The 20588-nt window shown below is 32.7% G+C and overlaps 2 protein-coding genes across 2 annotated transcripts; both read left to right on the top strand.

The window, feature by feature from the left end:
• Nucleotides 1–8457: 8457 nt before the first annotated feature.
• Nucleotides 8458–9438, top strand: LOTGIDRAFT_144492 (hypothetical protein; the record flags this gene model as incomplete). Its single annotated transcript, XM_009055222.1, has 1 exon — nt 8458–9438. One exon carries the CDS (start codon nt 8458–8460, stop codon nt 9436–9438), a length of 981 nt encoding a protein of 326 aa, XP_009053470.1.
• A 3442-nt stretch (nt 9439–12880) lies between these two features.
• On the top strand, nt 12881–18371 carry LOTGIDRAFT_227198 (hypothetical protein; the record flags this gene model as incomplete). Its single annotated transcript, XM_009055221.1, has 8 exons — nt 12881–12988; nt 14511–14610; nt 14945–15011; nt 15455–15677; nt 16279–16374; nt 16737–16859; nt 17517–17724; nt 18286–18371. The coding sequence occupies exons 1-8, from the start codon at nt 12977–12979 to the stop codon at nt 18369–18371; spliced, it is 915 nt and encodes a 304-aa protein (XP_009053469.1). The 5' UTR covers nt 12881–12976.
• Nucleotides 18372–20588: the final 2217 nt, after the last annotated feature.

Here is a 20588-nt window from a genome sequence, read left to right as displayed (position 1 = left end):
AATTATAACATAATATTACCTTCCAGGAATATAATTCTAATGTCAAATAGATTATTTGTTTGTGGACTCCCTGAAAGGAATGCTAAGTTGACAAACCTAGCCAATTAATTTCCATAAACATAATTAGATATGTAAACTCTCTGAATGCATGTTGAATGCATCAAAACTGGTTGCAAATTAGCTGAATTTCCTGATAAACATTATGATAAACATTATGATAAACATTATGATAAACATTATGATAAACATTATGATAAACATTATGAGCTATGTGAATCCTCTGAAAGGGGAAAAAGCTATTTTAACTCCTCTACATTTCTTGAGATAACAGACCTAGTTGGCATCAGACTCAGGAGTATGCAAAACTGAACTTTCTGATATACATTATTAACTATGTAGACTCTCTGAAAGGGATGCCGAGTTGATAAACCTAAATACCAAATAAACATTATTAACTATGTAGACTCTCTGAAAGGGATGCCGAGTTGATAAACCTAAATACCAAATAAACATTATTAGCTATGTAGACTCTCTGAAAGGGATGCCGAGTTGATAAACCTAAATACCAAATAAACATTATTAACTATATAGACTCTCTCTTTTCAATAATAAATAATCTTTTATTCCCAAAATGCTAGATATCTAATATTTGCCTGATGTTGGACAATTATTTTAATAGAGGCGGGGTTCTGTAACTTGTTGAAAACACTTAACTAAGTGACACGCTTTTTAACGGTTTCCGTCTGTTATGAAATGGATGTGCAAAAATTTAAAACAAAGACTTGAATTTCATCAGAGACAAAAACTATTTTTAATTTATGCGTGTTGGCAATTCCTCGAAGGAACGAAAGACTGATTTTTTAGTTAATTATAATGGCTAGTTAATATTTGACTGCTGGGTCGTTACTATAAATAGCCTCATTGTTCACAACGGGATTAGAATCGTTAAAATTTATCAAAGGGAGGTTATTGATTTTTCACTGTTTCATGTTATACATGTGATAGGCCACGCCCCTTTAACAAAGTTTTTAATTGCTGATAACACTATTATGTGTAGAATCTCTGACACGGCCAGCTAACAAAGGATTTCCAGAATTAATCAAACTTTCGCATGCTTTTTTACTGCATCAACCAGCCTCAAACTATAATATTAGATTAAAAAGTCTCTTTATAATTACTGTAATATCAGATATTGATAAGAGAAAATAATCAGAGCATGGAACAATGCAGTCTCTATGTCATGTCAACTTAAACTACACAATTTCAACATCCTTTTCATAACTTTTTCAATTCAAATTAGGTATGAATTTCTATTTTCTTTCCTGAATTTCAACGTAAAGAGTCTAGAAAAACTTGTTTAATAATCCCTTTAATTACTAAAGTATAAGATTTTTTGTTCTAATAATAAAACATCATTCAAATAAATTAGAATATTTTAAAAGTTTTTGAGATCATTTTAAAAGTAATTTGCTTATGTTAGTTTAATAAGCTTCATGTAGTGAAGCCAATTCAGTGGGTTTAAATTTTAGAATTCAGGGGTACATGAGGTGTTGTAAGGCCTGTTTTTAGAAAGAATAGATTTCCCCCTGCTAAACCCCACCAAGCCAATCAAATAAGATAAGATATGGATATGGATGATACTGTTCAATGTTGATGGTGATAATATACTAATTACTAACTAAATTATATCAATTGATTGTCAAAATTCTAATGATTAAGGTGTTTTAATATTTGTTATAATCTTTATATGTCATTTAGAAGTAGATAGAACATAAAATAAATAAGAAAACTATTATAGATATACTACTCCTTTCTTGATAAAGATTCCTGTATGTGAATTGAAACGTTACAGAAATTAAAGAAAGGAGTAGTATATCTATAATAGTGTTTTTATTTATTTATTTATTATACATTTGTTGTCATTTCCAAATTTATACACAGCCTTCAGCGGAATTTAAATCTTTAAGTCTTTTCTGACCCAATTCGGAGGATTGGAGATTTCAGAATTCGGAATTTTACACCCACCAAATCCAATTGACATTTCAAAAATCATGCAAAACATGCATAGCAGTATTCAGAGTTTGTTTTCATATCTTTATTTCATATAACTACTACAATACCATAGTAATTTAATACATGCTTAAACCAAATTATAAATATCAAAAAAATATTGCATAACCCCAGGGCAATATACAGCTAGAAATCTTTTAAACTTTGATCATTTTTGACGTAGCCTTCAGGGAGATGATTAAAAACATGGAAAATATCGTGACAGGCGTGTAACTTTTTCATTTTCGAGTCGAGATGCATCATAGACTGATATTATTTCTAAAATTTATCTATTGTGAAATTTGTTGTACAATGTATGACAATTCAAAATTTATCAGGGAAATTTATGAATATACAAATACAGAAGTAAACAATACACCTGTCTAAAATATAAAACAGCTTCAGATCACTTGATAGGTTTTTGTTCAAATCAATGTTTGGGCTTTCTCCTCAATAATATGATCTTCATGAGCAACAGAATAAGGTGCTGAACTCAAATTTCAAAAGCTAGTTGAACTCAGAGCTAATCATAACATAAAATACAATAAAATACATTTTTCTATTCAGCAGGGACCCATAATTTCAAAAAATAGAAATCAAACAGAGAAACAGAGATTCTTTGCTAAAAATAAGTATATAACTATCTAAGTCTATTCACAGCATTGAGGATAATATCACAAATTATTATTATTTTGTGTTTCCCTCTAATTCCATTCAAACAAGAAAACATATCTCAATAACATAAGCTAGTAAGACAAATTCTGATGCCTGTGCCAGTACTTCTGAGAGTCAGCTTTCACCTCCTAACACCTTGCAAGTCAACATATATTTCAATAATAACACTAGTTCTAACTTATATAAATTCAGAGCATTGAGGATATTACAAATTCTTTATTTTGAAAGTGAGAAATAGAATAATAAAGTAGTAATGAATATATAATGAAATAGCCTGAAGGTGTTATGACCTGATGGACAGGTGAATACAAACTATAATAGGTAATTATATCGTCCCATGTCACCAGGGGTCAAACTATTTAACAGGTAACGTTATCACATCAAACGCGTTCAAGTAGAATATTGCGACCCTGAGATCATAGGTCAATATTTACATAAGTAGATATCTATACCCTCTACTTTTATTTTAGTTTATTTTACTTTCGCTTTAGTTTATTTTACTTTCACTTTAGTTGACAATGTAATTAACTGACCGGACATTTTGGACAGTTTCAATTCTTTTGATGTCTTATTCAAGGCTGTGTTTGACACAATTTCAGGCCCCATGTATAGGCCCATAGCTTGCCTAGGGTTTCAGGGGGGACAAAACTTTTGAAGGGAGCTCAACTATGTGACTTAACAAGTCATTTAAATTTTTCAGGATGTGGGAGGGGGAGGGGGGGGCAAATATTTTTTAGTCCCCATTTTAGCTACAGGCCTGCTAAAGTCAGTCTTAATTTAAGCTTAAAATGACAAGTCATTATTTCAACATTCAAACGTAGATAATTCTGGACACACACAGATTTGAAGGTTCAAATTTCAATGGTGAGCTGTGAACACTATTACTAATTGACTAAGTATGATTGGTCAAAAAAAAGAATGACAAATCTGTCCCTTTAAAACTAAGCACAGCACAAAAAAAAACATAGTGGCTATAATCTAAATGCACCATCAAAGAAATTCCATTTTTTATAGTCCTATATGGTACCAAATCAGACCTAAACACCTACACAATATTACACTGTATCAGAAACTTTACCATGGCATGTTATCAATACTTTACCTATCATTACCTAGATAGGCACGTGATATACTGACAATCTAAACGAGGTTCTCATTAATCAATTATTAATTAATAATTAGCTATTGTCTGATTTGATCACTTAATCATCACTCAACTCCTTATCTTGTCAAATAAAACTTCCATTTTATATACCCAGTACAACAGTTTCAGATATATAATCCTCATCAGGCCTTATCAGATAAATACCTTCATCCTACAAACAACAATTTTGATAAGAGCTCATGTCAATATGTGTTTCAGACATATAATCCTCATCAGGAATTGTCAAATAAGTGCATTTTCTTTAAATACTGATTCTTTTCTTGTACCTTAGTTTATTTGACACGAGTTCATCTCATGCTGGTGACAAGATGACACAATCCCCATCAGGACAACTAGTTTTGAAAATGAGTGTTAATTTTCCAGTACAGAATAATACTTTATATAAATATACGAAAATCACTGAATAAGAACTAGTCAATGTCCTGGATTCCCGGCTCATGTCTTCTTGACCAGAACTCATTTGTTGGTGACATATGCTTCAGATAAACAATCCTCATCAGGACAGCTAGTATTTAGAAATGGATGTTAACTTGGGGAATATGAGATAATAAAGCTAACTCAATGAACAAGAGTTGGAAAGAGAACAGGAGAATATTCTACAGTGTAAAAACTTTCAATTCAAATATAACTGACCACATTCTCTACCATCTACAACAGGATTCATTAGATTGAAAAATATATTTAGCAATTTATCACACCAAATAATGATGTAAATAAAGCATGTTCTCTTCTTGTGACCTTGGCCAGTGCTTCTATAGGAGAATATTTCCTGTAATGCCCGACACCAAATTTAAGTTTTGGCTAATCAAAGTTAAATTTTGATTCGAATTTCTCAAAATTCAGTAGCAATTAAAAATGTTTCATTAGTAAACCTTCTGTGATTTGCAGATAGTTGTGATAAATTGTAAATTTGACTAATCGAATTAAATATTGGATCACAAAAGGGGTCAAATTCAATTTAGCCCTGATCTAGAAGATCTGATAAAACTAGGTAATAACTAACTGTGACTAGGTAATATAAATTATTCAAATTTTAAAATATATCATATTCCAGGATCCTGTTTACTCAAATTGTTATACAAAATAACATCATCACAAGTTCTATTGAAACTGATTAGAGCATGAAAACTGCTGACATATAATCCAGGTATAAATAGTATAATATTTCATATGATCACATTCAATCCAGGTGTATTCATCTTCACAATGTCAAGCTATTACAAACTTCATCTGCACAATGTCAAGCTATTACAAACTTCATCTGCACAATGTCAAGTTATTACAAACTTCATCTTCATAATGTCAAACTATTACAAACTTCATCTTCACAATGTCAAGCTATTACAAACTTCATCTTCACTATTACAAACTTCATCTTCACTATTACAAACTTCATCTTTACAATGTCAAACTATTACAAACTTCATCTTCACAATGTCAAACTATTACAAACTTCATCTTCACAATGTCAAACTATTACAAACTACATCTTCACAATGTCAAACTATTACAAACTTCATCTTCACAATGTCAAACTATTACAAACTACATCTTCACAATGTCAAACTATTACAAACTTCATCTTCACAATGTCAAACTATTACAAACTACATCTTCACAATGTCAAACTATTACAAACTACATCTTCACAATGTCAAACTATTACAAACTTCATCTTCACAATGACAAGCTATTACAAACTACATCTTCACAATGTCAAGCTATTACAAACTTCATCTTCACAATGTCAAGCTATTACAAACTACATCTTATATCTTGAGTGCAATAGCTACCTTTCTTATATCTTCACAATGTCAAGCTATTGCGAGCTTCGTACTTATACCTTGATTGCGAAAGGCATCTATCTTGTACCACAGACGATTGAATTATACATTAGCAAATACAGCCATCGGGTTACACCTGACAGTCAAATTCTTTAGTCTTTCATTAATAATCGAAATGATTTAATAGAGAAACCCTGTAAATACTTAATAAAAAATATACAAAATTTTGAATTCCATGAATTTTATTTTTCATTGAAGTATATTCTTCTTTTGATCAGTTATTATAGTTTATTGTAGGTAAGTTATGTGCTGAAAGGAAACTATGTGGAAGAGATTACTACTTGTTAACAGGTACAGTGGAGAAAATGTAACTTTGACATATAATCGATTATGTAATTTGATAATCAAATCAACTAATTATAAATTCGACGAGACGATTAATGGATTATTTCGATCATTTTACCCAGCCCTAATGTCACTTCTCTAAACTTGATGCAAAATTTTTTTTAAATATTCTTCAGCCTACGCGCTGTCAATATCTCTCATGAAAAATTTCACACAAGGGTTGGGCGATATCGGTTCAAGTGGATATCACGATATTTAAGAATAATACTGATAGGCCTTTTTCAAGATATGGCGATATTTCTCTAGTTTTGTTTCAAGTGACATTGGGATTGCTGTTTTAAATTCAAAGGATGCCACATTCAGAATAAGCAAAATATCAAAGCTTAGCGGTCTAATACACCTACAAGCAATCCATATTAGACGTGAAGGAATTGAAGCCTGTCCGCCATTTATCACTGGTAGGTAGCCTACAAATCATTTCTATGCTAAAGCCTACACTGTATTTCATAACCTATCGCTGAATATTTCTGGCCCAGATATTTCTCCTTTATTTCATTTTATATCATCAATAATTAGACGCAACATATTCATACAAATGTAAATTATTATGTAAATTGGCCTGTATACATAATATAAACTTTGTGTCTGTCTGTAGACATTTAGCCTATAGATGGGCCTACAAATTATTTATATCGAATAGCAATACTGGTATTATCTTAAAAAATATGTTTGTTGAAAAAAAATAATAATTACTTACATAATTAGCAGACTCCATCTTCTTGATTGATGATCAATTAACGATAATCCAATTACTGATAAATATCATTAGTTACCATTGTCACCTGTTGATTGCATTTAGTTGTGGTCTGAGTCCCAAATGACAATGTTACATTCCAATATTGTCCGAATTTTCAATCAAAACCCGTTCGATTCCTTACTCGAAAATTAGACAAGAATAGCAGAGTGTTTATAATCCATAATTCACAATCCGAAATAAATATTCCAAAATATTTTGAGTAAAATTCACATATTTTTCAACCGAATGTCATAGATTTCACTTCTGGCTCACCGACCTGTTTTATCACGTGACAATGACGTCAAGTAGGTTTTGTTTACATATCTACCATCTACACGTGAAGACATTTTTCTTATTTTCGGCAATTTTTCATCATTTACAATTTTGGTGAAAAAGGGTTAGCTTAAAAATTCAAAAAATCTGAGAACCAAAAGTTCTCTTGAGCTAATCACCAAAATATAAATGTTCAAATCCCACCTTTGTCTTAATGTGTCAAGGAAAGCAACTCCAGTTTTCAAATATCGGCTACAGACTTCAATAATTTTCCTTTGTCATGTTAAACTTTATTGTGACGATGCGTCTCAATAAAGAAATGAAACGAAACAACCCAAGACAATTTTAAGTTCCTCAATACGTAATGACTTAATCATATTCGTTCTTATCGTCCCTGCATTGCAAAATAATAACAATGCAAGAGCTAGGCGAATATGTTTTCATTTCATGGATATATAGGTCAAATTGAAGGACATTATTTGTTATGTGAACACGCTTACAAATTGAAGATGCGATAATTAGACATATTTCACTAGTTCTGACTTGCATTCCTGCAACATAGCGGTAAGCGAATCTTGTTGAAGAGACTACTAGCAGTTCCATTACTGACAGCATTTGTTAAATGGGTATGATGAGAACGGATTTTTAGACTTTAAATCGGGGGGAACCTTGTACTGTAGCTTCTCGGCTTGGGTCCAGGGTCCACCTGTAACAGTTTATGGTCTCCTAAATTTGTAAAACAGAATTCTGTTAGCTGTCAAGATAATTTCAGTGACATATCCAATAGATTAGCCAAGGCTGTCCTGAGCGATAAGGCTGGAATTTTGGAAGAGAAAGCAGGAATCCTGGAAGGGTTCTAGCCAATCGAGCAGCTAATGTATTTGTTACTTCTTGTAAAATCTTCTCAACTCCCCAAAATCTGTGTTAGGGAATACTATAGTTGATTCTGTATATATCTGACCAAAGTTGCCAAAGTTTAACTATGAATGCCATGGAAAGGGTACCAAGATAAAATTGGTGAAGTTAGTTTGAAATAATGATATGCATATTATTAGATAGGTCGTTAGTCGACTGCATAGTTGCTTTATCAAGTGATTGATGTCTATTTTGCTATCTTGATTATTTGTATCCTTGGCTCAGATTGGTCAACTAATTCGAGAAGAAATATTAAGGTTTTGATATTGATCTTGTTTTAAATTTTCTTTTCAGACACTTAATGTAGAATGTTTGAAGTCTTTTTATTTGAGAAATAGCTATGGCCTCCATATCTTAGCTTCACCAACAAGGACCCGCACTGCCACCAGGCATAGGAGATTGAAGGAATTCCACGTGAAGCATGCTGAAACTCCAGAATTACCAAACTAACTAAAATGAATCACGTAAATTATTATAACTGTGATGTTTGTAATAAATCATACACAAGCCAAAATCATTTACTTCGTCATCAGAGAAAACATATCAACGAACGTCCCCTCGACCCCTTTATTTGGACGTGTGGAATTTGTGGAAAAATATTTCGACAGAGACATGGTCTGCATCGACATGTTCGTGTTCACAGTGGAGAGAGGCCCTACATTTGCATCATTTGTGGGAAATCGTTTATTCAAAACTGTAATTTAGTGATTCATATCAGAATACATACAGGCGAGAGAAATTATTCGTGTGGAATCTGCGGACGGACGTTCAGTGATGGTCGATATTTACAGAAACATATTACAATTCACACTGGAGAGAAAGACTACGTCTGTTTTTGTGGGAAATCGTTCCGACACAGTGGCGGACTCTACAAACATAAAAAAGTTCATTCGGGACATAAACCTCATGTTTGTTTAATCTGCGGCTGGCGTTTCACTGTGAAAGGAAATTTGAAAAAACACGTCCTCACTCATTCTGATAAAAAAGCTTTCCATTGTGATATTTGCGGAAAATCTTTCCATTTAGCAGAACTTTTTCAAAGTCACGTTCGAATTCACGTAAATCAACAACCATTTAAATGTGATATCTGTCATAAACCGTTAAATAGGCGAGACAGTCTCAATAAACACATGAGACTTCATACAGGAGAGAAACCCTACAAATGTTACATCTGTGGCAAGGCTTTTACTCAAAATGGAAATTTAAATGAACATATTCGAACTCATACTGGAGAGAAACCGTACGAATGTGGTGTTTGTGGAAAACGAATGGCTCGTTCAGGAGATTTGAAGAAACACATGAATACCCACGTAGCAGGAGAAATAAAAAGGTGTGAAATCTGTGGAAAAGGATTCGAACGGAAATGTAACTTAATTCAGCATTTAAACAGACATAAGTTAGCTCAGTTGAAAGGCAAAGAGCCGGTTGACTATTAAGTTTGATTTAAACAGTGTTTTTAATTCATTATCATAGCTTTTAAAGCATTATGGAACTTATACCTTTAATGCAAAGCATTTATATTAGAGTATTTGAAATGGAACTAGTTAACTTATATTTCAGTAGGCATTTTCTATAGAAGGTACTGGCGCAGGGTTTAAGTTATGTTTACAACTTTTACATGCCAATATTCATTGAACTAAATTTAAAAAAAAACTTTTAAGCATTTATATTAGCGTATTTGAAAAGCAACTAGTTATATGTCAACATAACAGAAGGCGCTCGCACCTATATAGATATTAGGTGTTATGGGGTGAGAGCCGACATTGAGCTGACTCTTGAAAGCACTGGCACAGGCACCAGGATTTTTTCTTTTTTTCGAACCCACAGCACCTAATCGCCTGGCAGACGACAATCCAACTCGCTACTGACTGAGCTATTCCACTGTCCTAGTAGACGACAATCTAACTCACTACAGACTTAGATATTCCACTGTCCTTGCAGATGACAATCCAACTCGCTACTGACTGAGCTATTCTACTGCTACAAAAAGACAGAGTATTGACGTTTACACAGTTCGAAAGTTGTTATCCCCTACAAGGAGATATTCATACAGCCTGGCACGTGCAAGGATAGGTATTAGCGAGTCACTATTCTACAGAAGGCACTGGCGCAGGGTTAAAGTTACGTTTATAATATTCATTGAACTAAATTTTAAAAAAAAAAAACTTTTATAGTACAATTTTATAATTGTTATTATATGTTTTTCAATTTTTTAATGAAAAACATGTTTAGGGGAGTTCATTTATTAGTATTTTGTTTATATCTCTTTTTTTTTCCATTTTTGCTAAAATTCCTCAAAAAATGTTGAAATCAAAGGGAAATCCTTAAAAAAGCCCTGATTTTTTCATGTCAATCCTTAATTTGTTTGTATATCTACTCGAGGGGCGATAGTTGTACGTTGTCAACAGGAATGCTGTTTGGAATGACCTTAGATGCAAGCGAATAAAACCTAATTTTTAAAATTTTCTTAGGGGCTTGAAGATCTACCACTCTCAACCCTGGCGCTCAAGTATTTATTTAAGTTTCTTAATTGTCAAATGTGAGAAAGTAATACATTTTAATGTATAAAACTGCCTGAATTGAGTCATAAAATTCCCAATATTAGCCCTAAAATTATCCCTTGTTTTCATCAATGAGTGCTGGACAGTGTGCAATAATTTATTATAAATCATAAAATGATATCTTTGTACAGAGCTTTAAGGATGCTTTTAGAATTTTTGTGCCAAACATAATTTACTACTTGGATAATAATTGTTATGTATTTTCATATTTTATAGAAATTAGCACTTAGACATTTTGACAGTGTCAAGCTTTTACAAATTTCATCTTCACAATGTCAAGTTATTACAAATTACATCTTTACAATGTCAAGCTATTACACACTACATCTTCACAATGTCAAGCTATTACACACTACATCTTTACAATGTCAAGCTATTACACACTACATCTTTACAATGTCAAGCTATTACACACTACATCTTCACAATGTCAAGCTATTACACACTACATCTTCACAATGTCAAGCTATTACACACTACATCTTCACAATGTCAAGTTATTACAAACTACATCTTCACAATGTCAAGTTATTACAAACTTCATCTTCACAATGTCAAGCTATTACACACTACATCTTTACAATGTCAAGCTATTACAAACTTCATCTTCACAATGTCAAGTTATTACAAACTACATCTTCACAATGTCAAGCTATTACAAACTTCATATTATACCTTGACTGCAATAGCCACCCTTCTTTTACAAAGGAATGCAGCAACTTGATTGGATTGTACAGCCAATCAGAGCCTTCGTTCGACTGAAAAGAAAGTAAACGTTATGGCTCTGTACAATCCAATCTAAACGCTGCATTTACAAACTACTGTGATACAAGAATACTGCCTATTGGTGTCAAGGTATAAGACGAATTTGGTAATAGATTAACATTGTGAAGATGGTACCTATATAGCTTTATATTTTATCATCTATAGCCATTGCTTTGTTTAGATATTTTGAATTCTTTGAACCTTTCGAATTCAATCATTTATTTGAATGTATCTTCAAGTTTTAAACAATTAAACTTTATGTATTTTAAACTGTTAAACTGATTGGTTAAATCTTCGTCTGATTGTGAAAATGATGTTTTTGGGAATGTTGTCAGATTCAAGTGAAGCAACTCATTAGCCTACTGTATGAAACTGTTAGAAGTTGTTCATAAAATGCAAATCTAGATGTTTCGATTTGTGTTTTTTTCTGTAGTTTACTACACATGTCATTGTTGATCTGACAAGCGTTTTTCCTACATCATGTTTTCTTGTCAAAATTTATGCTAACCAATCAAAAATACTGTTAAACGTGGTTAGATAATACAAGTCAATATTAACAGTGATGTCAGTGAATATCCCACAATTCTTCATATTTAATTAGGAAAGTTTTTATTGAACAAAGTGTTTGATTGGTTGAATATATCACATGACCTACAACAGGAGATGCTGAACAATTGTGTAAGATCATAGATGACAAGTGGAATCACATGCAGAAAAATCTAGATTTTCATTTTGATCAGATTGGAGATAAGGGTGCTGGATCAACCCAACTCATAAGGATATACTTTCAGTTGCTATCTGAAGTATTTTGCTACAATATAATCTAGCTATTTCTAAACTAAATTCGTTAAGCTGTGTTTTATTTTTATTATGTAAATTATTTATAATATTGTTGTATTAATGTAGTGTTTGTTGATTGCTGTAAAAAAAGTGCTAAGAGATTAAACAAATCAAGAAATATTATATATTTTAGTCGTTCATTATTTTTTCGTGTTAAAATTTAAAAATAAAAGAGGATTATGTGTCTGTTCATTCAATCAGGATTTGATCCTTTTGGCCTTTTCCCAGTGTTCAAAATTAAATTGGGGGGGTGCTAGTTTCCAGATACTGAGGGTACAAATAGGTGGCAGATTGACTTAATGGGGGAGAACTGTCGAGGTTGAGAGTCAAAATGTGGCAGGCCTATGAAAGCATCATAGGCGGAAGCCTACCCTAGAGCCTCTGAGAGGGTTCTCCATCAAGAGTTTTTCGAAAAACTGAATTGATTTGGTGCATTCTTAAATATCTTGTGGTTAAAACAAATTATTTAATTCAGCAGAATTATTGATTTATAAAGCTCACTATATTTTTTAATTTGTCAGTTTGTTTTTTGACATAAGATAAATGTCAATGTAATGAAATTCAATTCATGCAATACATTTCTTACAATGCACATAATTTACACAATGTCAAATCCAGCTGTGACTGTCACGAAACGTGCCATTCCTAACGAGACTGTAATAAGCGTCTTGTATAGTCGAGTCTATTTGGGTGTTTGGTCATGTGATTAAAGGTCATGGTCGATTCTGTGAGGAAAACTTCATCATAAAAGTAACGTCTGATTCCTGCTTTTTATACTGTGTGATCGTGAAAATCTAAAGCTGCCAAGATGAAAAAGAAGGTATTGTGTTCAATTTTCCATAAAATTACATAAAGAATACAAAAATGTGGTTTACTCGGCTTATCAGCGACACTTACATTAGGGAAGTGACTCTACTTTCGTTTTCCAATTATGTTATTTATATTTCCCTACTTGATTTCCTGAAAAGATTAGGTTAATTGGGAGATTATCCATGTAATGGTTATCCTCCTAGCCTCTGCCTCTGTTTGTGTACAATTAAAACAGAATCAGAATGTCTCCAATATTGATGCCTATCCTTTCAATAAAGTCTAGTCCACCATCTGGTGTATTATCAAACTTGTACATGGTGTAGTTAATCCACTGTATACTGGTGCAGGCAAAAGTCTAGTCCTAAACATCTGCCTCTATTCCAGCCTCTGATGGATATTTTGACAGTTGTCAGCTGGAGTAGAGTCAGAAGAAAAAGACCCTGTTTAAAGGGGATTTTTCACACCTCAAAGATACGTTTTTCTGTAACATAATATTGAATTACCTTTAAGATGATTGTAAATTAGTGTTGGGCATCACCGTAACTTTCGTCAGGTGACTCTATGACATTTGAACTTTTGGCTGGGCACTCAGCTTTAAATGGCCTATGCTATTTCAGTTTCCCCCTCAAAAAATTTGATGGAACCGGACACAAATGGTGTAGGGAGAAAATGATGGTTTGACTGAACTACAAAAATATTCATCTTTCCAAATATACCTGGGTTTTGCAGATCCGAGGTATCTAAATAGGTTTAAAACCCTCGCATCTGCAGAGATGCGGAATGTCCCCATTTAATAGGGCTTATTATTTCTGTCTTCTGTCTGGACACTGACATCTGTCCAAATAGCTATTAAAGGCTGGAATAGAGACAGATGTTTTGGTCTAGTAAAAGTCAAACGATGACAACTTATAGTAAATACAGTGCATTAAAATACTCTGTACAAACTAACAGAGTTTGATGTTCTACAACTGGATCCTGAAGGTGTTTAAGGAGATACAGGCCACGATGGAAGATGACAGATTATTCTACAAACAAATTGTGTCTGGACAAAACCGAATGCTGGTATGTCTCAGTTCTGGCATATGGAACAAGAAAACGGTGGTTGTGTCCCTTCACTGTTGCTGCTATTGGTACAGTGAAAAACTGTGAAGACCACATTCCACGAACATCAGTTCTCACCCTGCATATCGGCCAAGAACATAAGTCCCAACAAAAGCACTCTACAATTCATTCATATTTTTACCCCGAAAACTGCAAAAAGGTTGATCTATGCTGTGCAATTCGGAGGTAATAAGGTAGTTGGTTTGAACTTCTACCATGTCGTATGTCTATGACATATACAAGTAGAGTACTACCTGTCCAATATGTCACCTTTTCATCATGGGTGCAAATCATAAACACAAAATTCCTATCTTACAATTTTCGAAGGAATATCTAGAGATTCACGTGATGTATTTTAAAAAATCAATAGAGTGTAAAGCTGAGTTATATATATGCAGTTTTTGATGTTTATCATGACGTTATATCTCCAGGTTTTATTGATGGGAAAGAGTGGTTCTGGTAAAACTAGTATGAGGTCTATTATATTTGCTAATTATATCGCCAGAGATACACGTAGACTTGGAGCTACAAGTAAGTATCATTCGTAATCAATTCAATGAAGCGCAAACATTTATGTAGGACTTTGTACGATTCTTTTTCATCCTTATTTTTCTTTCATCTTCTTAATTTTGATATTTTGACTTAAAATTGCTAAACATGTAGAAAAAATTAGAAACTAAGAACCAGATAAAAGTTCGAGTGACAAAACTTGAAATTATGATGGCCTTATTTATTTTGGTGGTTTGTTTACATACATGTAATATGTACAATGTACATAATATTTTACTGTTTCTCTACTTTTCAGGGATTGATTTAACTTTTCATAGCCAATATACTTCATTACACTTTCTCCTGTTCATTTCAGTTGATGTAGAACATTCTCATGTGCGTTTCCTTGGTAACCTGGTGTTAAATTTATGGGATTGTGGAGGGTGAGTCAATTAACTTTATCTGAAATTAAAGACAGCAAAATATATCACAGAGGACATAGTCATGGTTTAAAACTGGGGTAGATTCGTGCTAAACTTCAGAGTCATGAACTGAATTGAAATGGAATTTTACATCTGACTTCTCTGGACCTGTTTATAACGCCATACATTGTGCAATAAATGACAGGACAGCAGTATATAGTCCCAACCAAGTGACAAGACACTTTTTTCATGAGCGTCTCTTAACCTGTCCAAATGCTATGAGAGGACAGATAGAGTGGTTACATAGGCCAAAACCTGTTCCCCAAACCTTTTAATATGTATATAAATAAAATTGAAACGTTGCAAAATTAAATTAAAGGAGTAGTATATCCATAATAGTTGTCCTTGCTGAAATAAAATATTGTTTTGAAAAAAAAAAACTACTATGAAAGTCTATTTTTCAGACAAGAAGCGTTTATGGAGAACTACTTTGCGAGTCAGAGAGATAATATATTTAGAAATGTCGAGGTGCTGATATATGTATTTGATGTAGAAAGCCGAGAATTAGAAAAAGACATGCATTATTATCAATCCTGTTTAGAAGCCATTTTAGAAAATTCTCCTGATGCCAAGGTGTTTTCTTTGATACATAAAATGGATTTAGTTCAGGACGATCAACGTGAAAGGGTTTGTTATTTACTGTTGTATAATATTAAATATTGTTATGTATATCAAACTGCTTATGAGGACATTTGTTTGAAGGGGTTTGTAGTTTTTCTAATATTCTTTTTACTCCAATGAAACTGAGCAAAGCCTGAGTGCTGTAGTGAAAACCAATAGGTACATGAGTGTGGTTCCACTGTTCATTGTATGACCAACTGTGAAAATAGTATATTCACTAGTAAATATAACAGTTACATTGTATGTTGCCCTGTAGATTTGTCTGTGTTAGAATGTCATTGTGATCAAGGCTACTCATAGCAATCGATGCGTGTGAGAGTCTGGTAACCTGAATAAGTCATCTTTCTTCCAGTCGAAACCTTTAGAAAAATATCAATGCCTATAGGAATGACAAGTATAAAAAAAACCTTGATAATTTAGGATATTATTCTTGAAAAGCCATTGTTAAGAGATCAGCTGGTAGAGAGGATTCTAGTAAACCAAGTTGTTATCCTTGTAAAATCATGTCCAAGTACCAGTTGGTAGAAAAGATCCTGGAAAGCCAAGTTATCCTTTGGATATAAGTTGTTTTGTTCTTTCTTTTAACCAATGACAATGTTTGTTACAGATATTTAAAGAGCGAGAGGAAGATTTGAAGAGACTGTCGAAACCGTTGGAATGTACTTGCTTCGCTACGTCTATCTGGGACGAAACATTGTATAAGGTAAACTGTTTTTATTATTCTCAAACCAATATTTTATTAGATTTACTCTGGCATGAGCTATGAAGATTCTTTGGTTTTCTAACCTCGATTTTTCTGGTGACTTGGAAATTAGATACCAAGAAAGAGGACAAAATGGTGGATTGTGAATTTTGGCTCTATATTCAGAATTGATGTGCAGTAGTTTTACATACAGTTCCAATTTTGCCACTGTTTTCATCAAAAATACTTTTAATTAGCTACATTAGCTAATAGTAATCACCTGAAGTTATAACATATAGAAATGAGTAAGTACGTGAAGCAGGTAGACACAGTCCTTGAGAAATATATGAATTTTACTTAGTTTCTTTATCTGTATTTTCTAGGCGTGGTCATCTATAGTGTATCAACTCATACCAAATGTTCAGAAACTAGAAAGTAATTTAACAGCTTTCGGTGATACAATTGATGCAGATGAAGTTTTATTGTTTGAAAGGGCCACATTTCTTGTAAGTTTATGTTTCTTTATGATAATTCAAGTCTTTTGATACTTATTTACCAATAGTACAAATACAGTCATAGTTCAAATTATTTTTCAACTAGGTATCTGAGTGATACAGGGACAACAAGAGAGAGGCAGAGAGAGGCATCTTGTTGTCAGTTTGGCCAATGAAAGAGAGGTATCTTCTTGTCAGTTTGGACCACAAGAGAGAGGCATCTTGATGTCAGTTTGGCCAATGAGGGAGGCATCTTGTTGTCAGTTTGGACCACAAGAGAGAGGCATCTTGGTGTCAGTTTGTCCAATGAAAAAGAGGCATCTTGTCAGTTTGGCCAATGAGAGAGAGGCATCTTGTTGTCAGTTTGGTCCATAATAGAGAGGCATCTTGGTTTCAGTTTGGCCAATGAAAAAGAGGCATCTTGTCAGTTTGGCCAATGAAAAAGAGGCATTTTCATGTCAGTTTGGACCACAAGAGAGAGGCATCTTGTTGTCAGTTTGGCCAATGAAATGAAACCCTGTGTGACAAGATGTGCAGGATCTTTTTAAAGATGTATATCAAAAGAGAAAGCTCATGTTGTTGTTCTTGTAAATTGACTTCATTGCACATGGCATAGGACAAAAATTACATTTCATTTTCATTCCTTTAATTTTTCATAATATTTTCTAGGTGATATCACATTGTGAGAGAAGACCACACGAAGATGTTCATCGATTTGAGAAGATTAGTAATATTATAAAACAGTTTAAATTAAGTTGTAGTAAACTAGCTGCTTCATTTCATTGTATGGAAGTTAGAAACTCGGCATTCACAGCCTTTGTAGATGTTTTCACCTCTAATACATTCGTAATGGTTATAATGTCTGATAAAACTATTCGTAAGTTTTTGCCACTGTTTGTAATATTATTATAACATTTGTCCCCTAGCAAAAATATTTGTGCATCGGAGTTTGATTAAAACGTTTACATAAACAATCCACTTTGTATGAATGAATATTAAAAGTTCGATAGTGTGATATGATTATTATCATATTACTGATTGGCTAAGATTAAAAATTCCCATTCTAAGGCCCTACTCGATTATAAAAAATCCGAAACCGGTTTGGTACATTAGATTTGTGTTGTAAACGAGTGAATCAGATTCGAAAAGCAAGACTAATTTAAAATTATAAGTGCCCTTTGAATGACACCATGTTGAATCTGATGAATCTGCCCTAGGAGGTGGATTCACGTACTCGAAATCTGGATTCGGATTCAGGGCAAACCGTTGTAAACGAGAGTGACACGGATTCGGAATCCAGTTTCAGATTGGTTGTAAATGAGGAGGGCCTTAGGTTTGATTGGTCAAAAAAATAGCGCATCTGTCCCTTTGATTTCATAAAAATTGTTTTTTTTAAAATACAGTGATTCAAAGATTGATTGATTCTTTTATCTTTCAGCCTCTGCTGCTACATTGTTAAATATAAAAAATGCCAAGAAATATTTTGAGAATTTAGATAAAGTAGATCAGTTGATTAAAAAATGAGAAGAAAGAGTGATTGAGAAGATGTTAGTACATCAGACTTTATATTGTTATTACTCAGACACGTGCATTGTATTAGAACTTCTATGATCGTGCTTTAAAACGTTTCCAGGGCTATTGTTCAGTACAATGAAACGGTTTTACAAATTAACTTTTAAATTGTTTAAATATATCTGCCCTGGTAAAAATCTGTTGTTTTATATAAGAGCATTTAGTTTATTTGTATATGATAAATGTGGCAATTCATTAATGTTGACAAAAAGGTAATGAAATCCAGAATACATGTACTGTATGTGTTGTAAATTTAAATTGGTTTTCTTTAAAGTGATACTACGAATGAACATAAAATTTAATTCTCAAGAATGGTCAATATGAGTATATATTCATCAGTTAGCTTAACTGGTGTCATAAAGTTACAACAGAATCCCTGTCAAATCTAGAAAATTGGAAAATTCATGAAACAAAGTTATTATTGAAAAACGCTTAATCTTGATATTAAGCAATTTTGAATAGTTAATTGCATATTTATAGATAATTACTTTTTTTATTTTTTACTATAATTATAAGTTTTTTTAGATCTATCGGATTATATAAGGATCCTGTTATGTTATTTATGACACCAGGTATATCTACTGGCTCTTATTCGCTAAGTTTAAATTTTAAAATTTTATGTTAATTCTAAAACGTAGTATCATGTTAAGGTCTATGGTTATAACTTTATTTGTAATTATACGATGTGGAGAAGGTGGCCACAGCCTTCATACTTCTTTCTTGAATTGTAATGGACATTGGACCTTGAATTTTAAAGTGATACAGATAGCACAAATTTGCAGCAAAAATATATTTTTTTCAAAACAATATTTTGTCATGCCGTAAATAACCTTTATGAGATTGTTTTTTTTTCTTTAATGTAAATTGAGGTAGCAGTTTTACAACAAGGTCAAGAATTTGTATGGAAGAGATTTTGTGATAATATTTGTGTGTTGATATTCAGAGCTTTATCATTTGCTTTATTGCTTTATGTTTGTTTATCATTTGAGTCATCCTTGGTTGTTAGATGACTAGTTATACGTCTGCTTGCAAGTCACTGATATAACAGATTATTGATTCAGCCATTCACTGAAGTCTTACCAATCCTGTACTTGTGGATTTTACCTAACATATGTGCAAATTAAGTGTCTTGAATACTACACCTTAGACGACTTGTAAGTTTATGGCCACTTAAAGTTTGTACAGAAATATTTTGACAAGTAGATATGTATAGAATTATATAGCTTATTGGTCGATAAAATTATTTGAATTTGATGAAAATCTTACTAAGATATAAATAAGTGAAAATTGTCAAATTACAATGAATTTAGTACTTGTAAAAAGTTTTAAGCTCCATAAAGTTCCATTTAGCAACCACTAACTGACAGTCTAGTTGCCTGGGAGAGGGTCAGAGAAGAATGTTGCATTCTTGTGGAATGTGGTGGGTGCACCCCCTGTCCACAATCATCAAGGTAGATTTTCTTGTACCAAAACCAATCATACAAATTCCTGGATTGAGTTTCTCTCTGATTTATTTCCATATTGAGAAATGTAGTCCTATAATTATAATAACAGTTAGTATATGTAATTATATATATATAGTTGTAATATAAATGTTATTAAAAGGTAATATCTAATAGTACATCAATTTTTTTAGTCCTTCAACCTCGAAATACAGGTCTGTTGGGGATCATTTCATATTCATGAAGGTTTTAATAAATCCAAATGCAATTTTCAAAGAGAAAAATAATTATTTTGGATCTAAAAATGTTTTGGATTGGTTGGAAAATGAAATGAAATGCATTAAGGAGCATCAGCACCAAACGGGCTATATAGCTCCAGAATGCCATAAAATAATGAAAGAACTACAACAATAAAACACCTATCAATATCACAGTAAGGTCACAACCCACTAACCCACTAAAAACAATATCACAGGTAATACACCACATGGTGGTATTAAAAACAAACAAAACATTTAAAACAAACAATAATTAATCTATTCAAAATTTAAAATAGAGATCCGCTTGTCTCTTTATAAGAAGGTTGCGCAAGTAATTGATGTAAAGATCCAGCACGGTCAATTTTAATAGAGAACAGGGTAACGGATAATATGCTACCCTGTGGAACTCCATTATCCTGACGAAAAGGATCTGACAAAATGGAGCCAAGTTGAACCTTAAACGTCCT

The sequence above is a fragment of the Lottia gigantea genome (genome assembly GCF_000327385.1).
Source record: "Lottia gigantea unplaced genomic scaffold LOTGIsca_239, whole genome shotgun sequence".
NCBI lineage: Eukaryota > Metazoa > Mollusca > Gastropoda > Lottiidae > Lottia > Lottia gigantea.
The sequence above is the reverse complement of the archived record's forward strand: the minus strand, read 5'-3'. Positions and strand labels throughout refer to the sequence as shown.